Below are 14,815 nucleotides of genomic sequence, written 5' to 3' on the forward strand. Positions count from 1 at the left end.
GTGCCCAGACCAGTCTGTTCAGTTTGGCCTCTAATCCTGACTGGGCCTGAGTCCTTTCCCTTTTCCTCTTGGAAGCAATTCCTATCAACCTACCCCTCATAAAGGCCTTGTGGGTCAGCCATAGTGTCATAGGGTTAACCTCAGAATTATCATTATCAGAGAAGAAGTTAGAAAGGTCTTCCTGCAACTGTGAAATGATGGATGGGTTAGTCAGAAGAGATTCATTTAACCTCCAATGGTAGGGTGTAGCGCCCCGCTGCGAAGCCATAAATTCCGAAACAACCAAATCATGGTCCGACCATGATGACGTCACATGTCTGGAGTAGGACATATACGGCAAAAGAGAAGTGGAAGCCAAAATCATATCAATGCGTGTGTAGATCTGGTGGGCTGGCGAGTAGTATGTATAGCCCCTCTGGGGGCCATTGTGTTCCCTCCATGTGTCGGCAATCGCCAATGATTGCATAACCTGAGCAATCAGTTTAGTTTGAGTTGCCGGGCGTGATGTTGTGGGAGGGACAGAGCGATCCAGAACTGGATGGACTGTAAAGTTAAAATCCCCGCACCATATCAGTTTCTGAAACGTGAGCTTCCCAATTATTTTACTGACCGCTTCAAAAAAACTGGTGGGATTCTCTGTGGGTGCATACGAGTTGACAATACGGAGAGTTTCTTCTTGGTGGGTTCCAACTAGTATCACATATCTCCCGTTAGGGTCTATACATGACTGAGTTACAGTATAAGAAAATGAATTTCTTAATAACGTCACAACCCCCCTACACTTAGATGCAAAAGTGGAGGAGTGGAAGCTGGAGTATTGTGGGTGAAAGTACTTCGGGTGAGACGACGGCGTAAAATGCGTCTCCTGAAGACAAATGACGTCAGGAGTGTGTTTAAGATAAATTGCAAAGGCGGTCTTTCTTTTTCTAGGGGAATTGAAACCCCGTACATTGTGAGTCAATAGCTTACACAGCATGGCGGTATATGGCAAATTCCGTATAGTAGTGCCAGCCGCCGTCGCCTGCATCCCAAAGCACCCCCACCCCGGCCCCCCCCTCACCTCCAGACATACATTGATTAGTCTAACAGCATTCCCCAAGAGCACAACATCAATACAACGGAACATAATAACAGCCTGAATAAACAGGCAACATAGAGTGGGACTACATAGCCCCAACATATGAAAAAAGAGTGGCGGGAAATAGGAAAGAGAGCTTAGCCCGGTAACGGCCAACAGCTCCCTCTCACAACATCCCATGTCTGGGACAACATGAAAGTCCGCATTTTCGAGGCCCTATATTAAGAGAACTGGCCCGACACATCAGTTACGGGGATAAAACTAGAGGCCCCGAAGTAGGCCCGTGTAAACAAACAGTACTGTTACCACTCTCAAGTCGAGGAAAGATGAAAAGTCAGGTGTTTCTCAGCCTGGACGGGCCTCCGGAGGCTGACGGGACAGTTGTCCAGACTCTTGCCGGCCTCTGTGGCTTCGGTGATGCAGACGGTAAGTCCTGATGGTCAAACTGGATCCCAGCCCTCTTCAGTGCCTCCAGGCCTTCTGCCACAGACAGGATAGTATAGGGGCGCGAATTCAGCTGGAACGATAGGTTGAAGGGAAATCCCCACCTGTATCTAACGTTGGCCTTCTGCAAGGCCTGTGTGACCGGCCTCAATTCTCTGCGCCTACGGAGCGTGGAGGGCGCTAGGTCAGCGTAGAGGTGGACTGATTGCGGGAGTCCAGGTAGGTCCGGGTTGTCCCTTGCTGCAGCAAGAACTTTGTCCCTAGTATCGGGATGGTGGAATTTCAGAATGACATCTCTGGGGATATCTGGGGTCCTGGGTTTCCCCAAAGACCGGTGGACACGGTCCATCTTAAGAAAATGTGGTTCTGCTTGAGGAAGCAGGGCCGTGAACAGGGCCGACAGAGTGGATGATAAATCGGTAAATGATTCTGGCAGACCTCTAACTCTCAGGTTTCCCCTCCGGGACCTGTTCTCGAGATCCTCGATTTTAAGCTCCAACTCTGCCAGTTGATTATCGTGGGAGTCAATGTCCTCTCGATCGCGGCCCAGGGCGTCAGACAGGTCGTCTGTTCTTGTCTCTAAGTCCGAGACTCTGTTACCGAGGTCCTGTATTTGGCGCGTAAAGTCCGAGACTGCTTGGGACAACTCGGTTTTAAAAAGTGCTGCAATGTTCTTGTATAAGTCGTCCGAACCCACCCGAGAATCTGTGGTTTCTTGAGGCGGATCCCCGCCATCTGAGGAAGCTGGGCTGGCGGGAGTCGCTGGCACGTCCGCCATGACAGTCTGCCTGGTCTGTCGGAAAATCTCCGGCAAGGTCTGCGACGGGACCGGGGTGCCCGGGATTCTTGCTTTCCCCTTCGTGCGGGTCATCTTCGGGGACCCCTGCATCAGATGTTAGGCGTGATGGAGCCTGTTAATAGGCGCTAAAAGCAGGGCAATCTCGAAGTGCGGAGCGGAGCTCACTGAAGCATGACCTCCTCGTGAGCCGCGCGCATGCGCCCCCCAATGCCCCCTTATATAATGCCCTTCCCCTCTAGTATAATGCCCCCTTATATAATGCTCTTCCCCTCTAGTATAATGCCCCCTTCTATAATGCTCTTCCCCTCTAGTATAATGCACCCTTATTTAATGCTCTTCCCCTCTAGTATAATGCCCCCTTCTATAATGCTCTTCCCCTCTAGTATAATGCACCCTTATTTAATGCTCTTCCCCTCTAGTATAATGCCCCCTTATTTAATGCTCTTCCCCTCTAGTATAATGCCCCCTTATATAATGCTCTTCCCCTCTAGTATAATGCCCCCTTATATAATGCTCTTCCCCTCTAGTATAATGCCCCCCTATTTAATGCTCTTCCCCTCTAGTATAATGCCCCCCTATTTAATGCTCTTCCCCTCTAGTATAATGCCCCCTTATTTAATGCTCTTCCCCTCTAGTATAATGCCCCCTTATTTAATGCTCTTCCCCTCTAGTATAATGCCCCCTTATTTAATGCTCTTCCCCTCTAGTATAATGCCCCCTTATTTAATGCTCTTCCCCTCTAGTATAATGCCCCCTTATATAATGCTCTTCCCCTCTAGTATAATGAAAATCGCAAGCAAGTACGGATGCGGTGCGATTTTTCACGCATGGTTGCTAAGAAGATGATCGGGATGGGGAGCCGATCTTTATTGTTTTCCCTTATAACATGGTTATAATGCATAGTAAAATAGGGATGGAGGGGTGATGGACCATGTGATGAGCGCAGTGACATCATCAAAGGTCCTTTACCCAGATCCAGAAGAAAGAAGAGGAGATCCGCTACGGGACCAAGTGGATGGGGTGAGTTAAATGTATTATTTTTAACCCCTCAATGGACATTTTACCTAGCATTTTGTATTAGGAATGCTATTATTTTCCCTTTATAACCATGTTCTAAGGGAAAATAAAATGTACAGAACACCTAACCCGAACTTCTGTGAAGAAGTCCGGATCTGGGTACCAAACATGCCGATTTTTCTCACGAGTGCAAAATGCATTAAAATGCTTTGCACTTGCGCGGGAAAATTGTGCATTTTCCCACGACTCACCCACCTCCTATCCGGCCCCTCACACGTGTGAAAGAGGCCTAACAGTGACCTCCAATGTACCCCACTCCCTTAACAGTGACCTCCAATGTACCCCACTCCCTTAACAGTGACCTCCAATGTACCCCACTCCCTTAACAGTGACCTCCAATGTACCCCACTCCCTTAACAGTGACCTCCAATGTACCCCACTCCCTTAACAGTGACCTCCAATGTACCCCACTCCCTTAACAGTGACCTCCAATGTACCCCACTCCCTTAACAGTGACCTCCAATGTACCCCACTCCCTTAACAGTGACCTCCAATGTACCCCACTCCCTTAACAGTGACCTCCAATGTACCCCACTCCCTTAACAGTGACCTCCAATGTACCCCACTCCCTTAACAGTGACCTCCAATGTACCCCACTCCCTTAACAGTGACCTCCAATGTACCCCACTCCCTTAACAGTGACCTCCAATGTACCCCACTCCCTTAAGTGACCTCACAGTACCCCGCTGCCTTAACAGTGGCCTCCGCAGTCACCTCCTCCCTCAAGTGACCTCCACAGTGTCCGCCCCTTTAACAGTGACCTCCACAGTACCCAATCTCGTTAACCATGATTTCCACAATAACCCGCCCTCCTAACAGTGACCTCCACAGAGCTCAGTTCCCTTAAAATGTGACCTCCACAACACTGCGCCCCCTTAACAGTGACCTCTACAGCACTCTGCTCCTTAACACCGACCTCCATATCGCACCATCCCTTTAATTGTGACCTCCACCGTTCCCTGCCCCTTAACAGACACCTCCACAGTGCCTGCCCCCTTAACGGTGACCTCCACAGCGGCCGCCCCTTTATACTAGAGTAAAGAATAATTATATAATAAAGTGTGTGTGTGTATAAATATTATTCTTTACTGTCACTTTTGCTTACTCCCCTGAGGAGGCCACTGTTTTTGGCCAGGAATTCCAGCCATCACCACAGTTCAGCTGCTATCAAATACCGCTACTCCAGCAGGTGATCACACGGGTACAGCGGCTGTGCCCGAGTAATCACAGTGCAATACATTTATGGTATTTCTCCTAGTATTGTTATACCATGGATGGAGGTTTGGTGCATTGTGTGAGAAAACCAGGGATGAAGAATATAAACTCAAACCTTCTTTTTGCATTTGTTCATATCACATGTTTTATTGCGCATGTTTTAAGTCAATTAATGGAATGAAAAACTCAGATTTAATTGACCTGATAAATGAAACCACCTTGTTCAGATGCATTTGAAGCCGCAATGATGGTAATTAATGGATGTCATTGTTGGATCACGTACTGGGAGTTTCTTGTGTGGGAGGTGTAGAATTAGTGGGTTAATAAGTATATTTTGCAGGGAATCATTGGGGGTTTCCTGCAGAGTTGCATTTGATGTCTTCCGATATCTTGCGTATTCTTCGGTTATAGTCAGTGTTTTCTGAATCTGTAGCCTGTACTGGAGGGGAAGGCTCTGTTCACATGAGTCACGTCTTCAGTTTATAATGGAGCCATTAACACTGTGCCAGGAAATTCTGATGGACCTCACTGGCTTTATGAGTTCCATAGTTTTGGACAGCAGAAAAACTGGAAAGTCTAACACAAGTCCAGACTCTGGATGTTTTTTTTTTTTTGGTGCTTTTTTTGTGTACTATTGCCACAAAACATGTAATCAATGCACACTTTATGGATCTCTGCCCTGAAAATCTGCAAATAATAAGCAATGTGTAAAAAGCATTCTTATGTGTCATTAGCCAACATTTAGTGAAAACAATGTTCAATGAACTAATGAATATAGCCTTAAATAGCCCTGAAATGCATGTGTACAAGAGATGACCTGTTATCTTGGTGTGTTTTATGTATTTTTTATGTAGCAGACATTCTGTAGATGTGTTGTGCCATATTATTTTAGAAGGTTAGTGTTAAGGGTTGTCCAGGTTTTTATATTGATCAGTGTTCGATCATCGGGGTCAGATGACAATCAGTTGTTTGGGAGGATCTCTGGAACTAGAAATACACAGTTCCATCCATTGTGTTGTGGACAGAGCTGGTTACAGCAGCACTGCTCCCGCTCAAGGGAATGGGAGCAGTACTGCAGTAACTAGCTCCACTACAAAGTGAACAGAGCTGTAGATTTTCAGCTACGCTCATTCAGCTGATGTGTAGGGTGTTGGAATCTGATATCGATGGTCTAGCCAAACTCAGGATTCATGTGCTGTCTTTGGAGAACATGAACAGCAGATATCTGTGATTCACTGACGTGTGAATAAGCCCTTAGGCATGTATTTGCAGGGTATTATACCATGTATTTATACAGGGAGTTGCTGCGAACTGAAGCTATTAATTAAAGCAAACATGAGTTGGTAGACCTGTGTCCAAACTAAGGTCGTCTGGGGTGCACTTGTATGTGTACACACCTGGGAAATCTTCTGACATATAAACTGATGTGCTGATGTAACTTTTCCATGGGTTGGTAACAGATTGTCCTGGTGAATGTAAATCCTGAACAGTATGACTTTAGCCTTAATGTCCCAACATTTAATGTATGCCCACTTCATTAGCAAAAAGCGATATAAAAAGTATTAACAGGCCTAAGAGCAAAAAAGGCCATTTTTGTATAGGCACATTTTAGTGCCGTTACCTGTTGCATACATACTGTTATAACCAGCAGTCCTCGTTCTGCTTAGAACACTATCATACTCAGATGGTCTCCTACCATTGAAATTGTGTTTGGCCGACAGGTATCTAATGTGTGTGGCCAGGTTTAAAGGAGTCATTTGCTTTTAAAAGGAAACCGGACAACTCAGAGGATCAACCAGTGATTAAGAATAAGTGATTACTTGCTTGACGATCCCTATGCCACCTCTTTCTTTCTCCTGGCACAGATCTGCTGGTGGTGATGTGTGGACAATTCGTGACCACTGCAGCCAATGACTGGGCTCAGGGGTGCACAGAGCAGGCCAGTAAGTGGTGCAGCAGTCATGTGTTGTTGACGTGACATCACCTGTGCAGCCAAGAAAACAGATCCCAGTTGGGAGAATTGGAATGGTGGTGCAGGATCTATCAGGTAAGTAGTCATCTTGTTTATTGGAGGTCATTACCCTGAGTTGTCTGGTTTCCTTTTGAAACTGGTCAACCCCATAAAATACACTCCACAACATCGAAATTGCAACACTAAGAAGGACAAGCTGTAAGGTTATGGAAATTGAGGAAGTAGCAGGTGGCGCTAGGATAGGCATATGATCAAATTTTCAAGCACCTAGCTCTGATCTGTGGCATGTGGGAGGGGAATGAAAGCCGTATTGAAAGCAAAGTTTTTTTTTTTTTTAGCTACGTGAAATCTCAAAAATTGGATCAAGTCATTTCAGATCATGGTGTAATGTCTCCGGATCATTGATATACCAGTTATTGCCACTTGTCGCAAACTTGTTGTTGGATTGCTTAAAACAAGAGACCTTGGTTTATCACTCTGGCAGATTGCTATGCACCTAGGCTAAGATGTCAACACTGTTCAGCATTGTGCGTCCCGGTGGTTGGAAGAACAATGATGAACTGGAATGACAAGAAGAGGTGCAGAGGCGAACCTCTGCTCTGCACAGATGGATCGTTTGATTAGAAGAATGGCACATAGTGATCCATTCTTTACTGCAAGTTGGACGTCACATCTCAAGCCTGGGGTGGCAATTGGTTTCTACACCAACCATCAGAAGGCATTTGAATGACATTGCGCTATGACTACGAGCCAGTCATCCAGCTACAGGTATTCCAGTGACTTCACCGACCGCTCTCAAAGTCCATCATGGTGCATAGCAAGACTGCAGTGGAGGGTGGAGTAGAGGTCCTCTTCGGCAATGAGTCCCACTTTCGTCTCAGGTGCAATCATAGCCAGAGATTCGTCTGTAGACCATGTGGGCAACACAATGAAGAGGCCTTCACAAGAAAACGTCACACCAGGCCTACTCGCACGATTATGGTGTGAGGTGGCATAATATATGTTAGCAGGACCCCTCTAGTCTTCATTTCAGGTACACTAATAGCTCTGCTTCAAATTGATCTAGTCGTGGAGTAGTACATCCATTTCTCCAAAGTGTCCCAGGAGCAGTTTTTCAACAAGTCAACATGTTGCTTGTGCTACTCTAGGCTGCACAGACTGCTCAATCATGCTACCATGGCCTGCAGCATCTCTGGACTTGTCTCCCATCGAGCGCATCTGGGATGTCATTGGTTGGAAATTGCAAAAGGAACTACCAGCCACAGATCTTGATGATTTGTGTACCCAAGTGCATTCAGTGTGGCAGAACATTCCTTAGACAACTATTAATAATCTCATTGATAACATGCAAAGTCATGTAAGTTGTCTATTTCGATGCATGGCGCTCATACTCGATACTGAATTAATCAAGATGTTTTAAATATATTGGGGAGAATTTATCATGAGGAAAATATTCGAAGTCCGTTTAGCTTGAATCTGTGTTGGAGTACTTTATGCCACATTTATCAAATGTTACAGGTTGTTTGATAAATTTGGCTTGTATTTAAACCTAACACTTCTGTCTAGAAAAGCTACTCCAGTTTTCCTACTTCATCCTCCTCCTGGAGTGAAACTCTTTAAAGGGGTTCTGCAGTTTTTTTAAACTGATCTATCCTCTGGATAGATCATCAGCATCTGATCGGCCGGGGTCCGACACCCGCGACCCCTGCCGATCAGCTGCCGCGTCCTTCTCGCTGTTTAACGCAGGCCCAATGACGTCATGACTAGTATCAGTGGCCTGGCCCAGGCCATTGATACTAGTCGTGACGTCACTGGCCCTGTGGTAAACAGCGAAAAGGCCTCGACACTACTGCCAGCGCCGCTGCCTTTTCAAATAGCTGATCGTCAGGGGTCCCGGGTGTCGGACCCCGCCGATCAGATGCTGATGATCTATCCAGAGGATAGATCATCAGTAAAAAAAAAATGCAGAACCCCTTTAACATAGCTAACCACACCCACTTTTTCACCCATATTACATAACTGGAGTGAGTAGTGTAAAAATGTAAAAAGTCACACATTTTTGCGCAATCGCTTACATTTTGTGCAAGCAAGGGCAAAAAAGTTGCAAAAGCCCTATTTTGCGACTTTATTTGATGCCAGATTTCTGGAGTGAAGGTATGATAAATCAGGGCCACTGTTTCCATTTTTTATCATTTGCATGTAATTAACATTTCTAGCAATCATGTTTATTTTCATAATACCACAACTTTTCCTTTTTGGTGTTTCAATGTTGAGGAGTGTAGTTTGATTCCAGTAATCAATGTATGCCAGTGGTTTGCATTTATTTATTTATTTTTGCCAATCCTCGCGTAGGCTCACATATTGGAGCAGCATTAGGTTTTGGTTTGAAGGGACCCTCACTGTGAATAATATGCACAAATTCTTATCACTTTTACATGCATAACTCTGATTACCACATTTTTGAACTATAGATTTACTTTTTGACAGGAAAAAAAAATCTTATTGTGTACATCATGGATTCTAGAGTCAGAGGGCCTAGAGCATCAGATCACATGACCATTTCCTGAAAGATCAGGCATAGCAATTCCATGACCGTAGACCACCGGCGAAGAAAACCTTAACGTCCCTTTTACCAAGGATGGTGGTACCTTAGACCACCAGAGTAGTCACAAACATTCTCCATTCTTCTTTTTCTGTTCTTTTTTAAAAAAAAAAGTCAGCCTGCGTTTTGTATTCTGTTTTAAAGACCACCTAACTGATATTTTAGGTGAGATGTAATTGATTTCAGATGCGGGTTGCTTTCATTAAAAAAATATTCTTTGTTTTCCTTAGGAAATTATGGATGAACAAGGGCACAGCAGGGTCTTATCTTTCACAATCCCATCTTTGTCGAAGCCCTCCGTATTCCATGAGGTAGGAAATAAGTGTTTTATCTGATTTGCCTACAGGCTGCAGCATCACATTATGCTTATGATCAATTTCAGTTTGTGTTGGAGGACCAGGGTCTACAGGAAAAAAACTACTTCTTAAGGTGGCCATTCACATTAGATTGAAGTTGCCCACACATGTTCAATGAAACCAGACGATGGACGAAAGATCTTTCTGGGAACGTTATTTCAAAGAAAGAGCTTTCGTCTGACTGTTGAATGTTCATGAACATGGCAGGATTATTTTCAGACAATAGTGGCCTATCTTCTGTCGGCTAAAACAATTGTTAATGTTAAACTTCAGCCGATGAATGTTTTGGTTTGATTGAAATAGTCAATTTTGATCATCTTGAGACCAATGTGTACGGCCACCTTTTAAAGGGGTTGTCTCACTTCAGCAAATGGCATTTATTATGTAGACAAAGGTAATACAAGGCACTTACTAATGTAGTACAGTGCTCAGGACAAAAAAAATACCTAGTAGCCATTGGCTCCTGAACTAAAGAATTTCGCCAAATCGAAAGCAAATCAAAATTTTGGTATCGTGACAACGCGGGTTGTTTTGATACCAAAATTTTGATTCGCTTTCGTCACCATAAAAAGTATTGCGATACTCGATACCGCGCAAAAAGAAAAAAAATACACCAAAAAAAACCGCGTGCGTTTCGCATTTTATGAAATGTTCGGCCCATAATAGAACAGTCCTATCCTATTTTTTTCGGGTGACAAGGTGACTAAAAAATGGCGAATGCTCACCGCATAGAAGATTTAATAATTGAATAGTTTGGACAGCGCTATGTAATATGTTTATTTATTGTTTATATATTTTATATGTAAAATTGGGAAAGGGGGGATTTAAACTTAATATTTTAGGGTACTTTCACACTAGCGTTTTTCTTTTCCGGCATAGAGTTCCGTCCTAGGGGCTCTATACCAGAAAATAACTGATCAGGCATATCCCCATGCATTCTGAATGGAGAGCAATCCGTTCAGGATGTCTTCAGTTCAGTCATTTTGACTGATCAGGCAAAAGATAAAACCGCAGCATGCTACGGTTTTATCTCTAGCGAAAAAAACTGAAGATTTGCCTGAATACCGGAATGCACCCGCACTAAATCCGGAGCCATTCACTTCTATGGGGCTGTGCACATGAGCGGTGATTTTCACTCATCACTTGTGCGTTGCGTGAAAATCGCAGCGTGCTCTATGTTGTGTGTTTTTTCACGCAACGTAGGCACCATATAAGTTAATGGGGCTGCGTGAAAATTGCAAGCATCTGCAAGCAAGTGCGGATGCGGTGCGATTTTCACGCATGGTTACTAGGATGAAAGTCTATTCGCTGTATTATTTTCCCTTTATAACATGGTTATAAGGGAAAATAATAGCATTCTTTAATACAGAATCCTTAGTAGAAGGTCATTATAATAAACATTATATACACCCCAGTATAATAAACATTGTGGCGCAATGCGCCCCCCAAATATAATAAACATTGGTGGCGCAGTGCGCCCCCCCCAAATATAATAAACATTGGTGGCGCAGTGCGCCCCCCAACACCCCAGCGCACTGCGCCACCAATGAAGATAACTGACCTGTTAATACAAATACAGGAGGCGGGTGCCAGAATCAAATAGCCGGCACCCGACCTCTATGACAGGGAGCTGCAATCCGCTGCAGTTAACCCCTCAGGTACCGCACCTGAAGGGTTAACTCAACTGCCGCTGATCGCAGCTCCCTGTCATAGAGGTTGGGTGCCGGCTATTTGATTCCGGCACCCGCCTCCTGTATTTGTATTAACAGGTCCGTTATCTTCATTGGTGGCGCAGTGGCCACAGCCCCTCCCCTCCTCCTTCCGTCTCTTCTTATTGGCGGAGGCGCTGCTGAGAAGAAGTGAAGAACATCGTCGGCGGGGCAGAGAACCATCAGCTCCTTTGCCCCGCCGCTGGCTGTATTCAACGTCAGAGCTGCAGCGGGGGGTCTAGTCGCAAATGGCGACAAGACTAAAAAGTCTTGTCGCCATTTGTAAATTCTAAGTCTCATTGGCACCCATTTTGGTCACCATCTGGAGCCCTGTAGTAGGATTGTCCATATTGCCTCCTTTGCTGGCTGGATTAATTTTTTTCCATCACATTATACACTGCTCATATCCAGGGGTTACGACCACCTTGGAATCCAGCAGCAGTGGTCGTGCTTGTACACTATAGAAAAGAATGCTGGCATATGTGCACTCCTGTGGTCCCAGCCACCAGATTGCCTGGTGCCTTCTGCTATAGTGTGCAAGCACGGTCACCGCTTCTGGATTGCAGGTTGGTCGTAACCCCTAAAAATGCTTTTTATTTTGTGAAAGTGATAAATACACATGCACACATATATAATATCAGAACGCATATAATAAAGATAGCATTATTTAAAAGATCCCATGAAACCCGTAAAAAATATGGATTCTAAAAAATATTTTCGGAGGGCCAATAGGAATGCCTGGTGGTGGCCAGACCTAGCACTTCTGACCATGACTTTGCTGGCTTCCTTTTCGGCTGCGTTTACGAGATAGGTGCAGGTCCCACCTCTGGGACCCGCACCTATCCGACAATGGGGGCATATCCTAGCGGTATGCCCTCATTGTCTGAGATGGGAACACCCCTTTTAAGGCTTGTTCACAATCATCGATAGGAAAGGCCAGGTGATGCAAATTTCGAATATCAAACTCCTCTAACCTTGTCCCAAAAAACAGCAGCTTTTTCTGAACAGCTGCCCAACACTCTGAAAATGAAAATAGTTGAGGCCCACAAAGCAAGAGAAGTCTATAAGAGGATAGCAAAGTGTTTTCAGGCTGCCATTTCCTCAGTTCGAAATGTAATGAAGAAATGGCAGTTAACAGGAATAGTGGAGGTCAGGAGAAGGTCTGGAAGACCAAGAAAAATTTCTGAGACAGCCGCTTGTAGAATTGCTAGAAAGGTAAATCGGTGACACCTGCACAAATATGGCCTTAACCCCTTCAGGACCCTGCCATTTTTTGCAAATCTAACATGTCACTTTATGTGGTGATAACTTTAAAACGCTTTTACTTATCCAAGCCATTCTGAGATGGGTTTCGCATCATGTATTGTACTTACTGACTGTGGTAAATTTGAGTCAAAATATTTAATTTTTATTTATAAAAAATTGGAAAAACTTGCAATTGTCAAAATTTCTATTTCTCTGCTTTTAAAACAGATAATGATACCTCCTAAAATATTTATTACTTTACATTTCCCATATGTCTACTTCATGTTTGGATCATTTTGTAAATGACATTTTCTTTTTTTGGGACGTTAGAAGGCTTAGAAATTTAGAAGCAAATCTTGAAATTTTTAAGAAAATTTCCAAAACCCCATCTTTATAGACCAGTTTAGGTCTGAAGTCACTTTGTGAGGCTTACATAATAGAAACCACCAATATATGGCTGCATTTTAGAAACTACACCCCTCAAGGTATTCAAAACTAATTTTACAACCCTAGGTGTTCCACGTGAATTCCTGAATTTCACTTTTTTGGCAGATTTTCAATTTTAATTTTTTTTCCAGTAACCAAGCAAGGGTTAACAGCCAAACAAAACTCAATATTTACTACCCTGATTCTGTAGTGAACAGAAACACCCCATATGTGGCCCTAAACTGCTGTACGGGCACACGGCAGGGCGCAGAAGGAAAGGAATGCCATATGGGTTTTGGAAGGCAGATTTCACTGGGATAATTTTAAGTTACCATGTCACATTTGAAGACCCCTTGATGCACCCCTAGAGTAGAAACTCCAAAAAAGTGACCCCATTTTGGAAACTACGGGATAGGGTGGCAGTTTTGCTGGTACTATTTTACATGATTTTTGGTTGCTCTATATTACAAGGTAGAGGTAACAAAAAATAGCTGTCTTGACACCGTTTTTATTTTGTTATTTACAGTGTTCAGCTGACAGGTTAGATCATGTGGTATTTTTATAGAGCAGGTTGTTACGGACGCAACAATACCAAATATGATTTTGCTAATTTTTTTGTTTGTTTCAGTTTTACATAATAAAGCATTTTTTTTTGTTTCTTCATATTTTGAAATGAAAGCCATTTTTTTTTTTTTGGGCGACTGTCTTATGTAGGGGCTTATTTTTTTCCGATATGAGATGATGGTTTGATTGGTACTATTTTAGGGTGCATATGACTTTTTGATCGCTTGGTATTACACTTTTAGTGATGTAAGGCTTTTTTGACACAGGTTTTATTTTTTTATTTTTACGATGTTCACCTGAGGGGTTAGGTCATGTGGTATTTTTATAGAGCAGGTTGTTACGGACACGGCGATACCCAATATGTCCAGGGTGCATATGAATTTTTGATCGCTTGGTATTACACTTTTTGTGATGTAAGGTGACCCAAAATTGCTTTTTTTTTTTTTGCAGTTTATTTTTTATTTTTACAGTGTTGACCAGATTGGGTGGATTATGTGATATAGAGCAGGTTGTTTATGCAAGCGGTGATGCCTAATATGTCGGTCAGCACAATACATCTGTAATATGTAATATGAGACCCAGCCTTGGCCTCATTGGCCTCCGTACATGCCGGGCTCCAAGGCCTTAGAATGGATTGGGGCTTCCATGGAAACCATCGGGTCCCCATCACCGCAGAGAGGGGACCCAATGGCTAAGGAGAGGGAGCGCAAACCTCCCAAATGTCGCGGTCAGCGCGGATCGTGGCATATGAGGGGTTAATCCACCAGCATCTGCGTGATAACGGATTCTGGTGGATGCCTGCTGATTCCAGGACCGCAGAACGAGAATGCTCGTCCTGTGGCGCAAAGTATCGGCCCTTTTAAGACTAGTATTCTCGTTCTGGGTCGTTAAGGCATTAATGGAAGAGTCAAAAGAAAACCACTCCTGTGTCCACACCACAAAATTCAGCTTTAGAAGTTTGCAAAAGAACATCTAAGGCGTAAGATGAAAGTTTTACCATGGCCCTCACAGTCCCCTAATCTGAACATCATTTTAAATCTGTGAATAAACCTGAAAAGAGCAATGCATTCAAGACTGTCCAGGCATCCCAGAGAACTGGAAAATGTTTGCAAGGAAGAAAGGATGAAAATCCTTCAAACAAGAATTGAAAGACTCTGACTACAAAAAGCTTTTACAAGCTGCAATACTTGCCAAAGGGGGTGCTACTAGGTACTAATCATGCAGATTGCCCAAAGTATTTTGTTTTGGGCCCTTTTTTTTCTTTTATTGTTATTTTGAAAATGTAAAAGATGGAAATAAAGGGAATGTGTATTCTTTAACTTGATGCC

At 43.8% G+C, this 14,815-nt stretch overlaps 1 protein-coding gene across 6 annotated transcripts in view; it reads left to right on the forward strand.

The window, feature by feature from the left end:
- Nucleotides 1-14,815, forward strand: part of FAM126A (family with sequence similarity 126 member A) — a 156,529-nt gene that overhangs the window by 90,094 nt on the left and 51,620 nt on the right. For all 6 annotated transcript variants that reach the window (XM_044292999.1, XM_044293001.1, XM_044293005.1 and 3 more), the window contains one exon: nucleotides 9,418-9,498. In XM_044292999.1, the coding sequence (XP_044148934.1) occupies nucleotides 9,418-9,498 (81 nt within the window). The remainder of the gene's footprint in view (nucleotides 1-9,417; nucleotides 9,499-14,815) is intronic.

The sequence above is a fragment of the Bufo gargarizans genome, chromosome 5 (genome assembly GCF_014858855.1).
Source record: "Bufo gargarizans isolate SCDJY-AF-19 chromosome 5, ASM1485885v1, whole genome shotgun sequence".
NCBI classification, from domain to species: domain Eukaryota; kingdom Metazoa; phylum Chordata; class Amphibia; order Anura; family Bufonidae; genus Bufo; species Bufo gargarizans.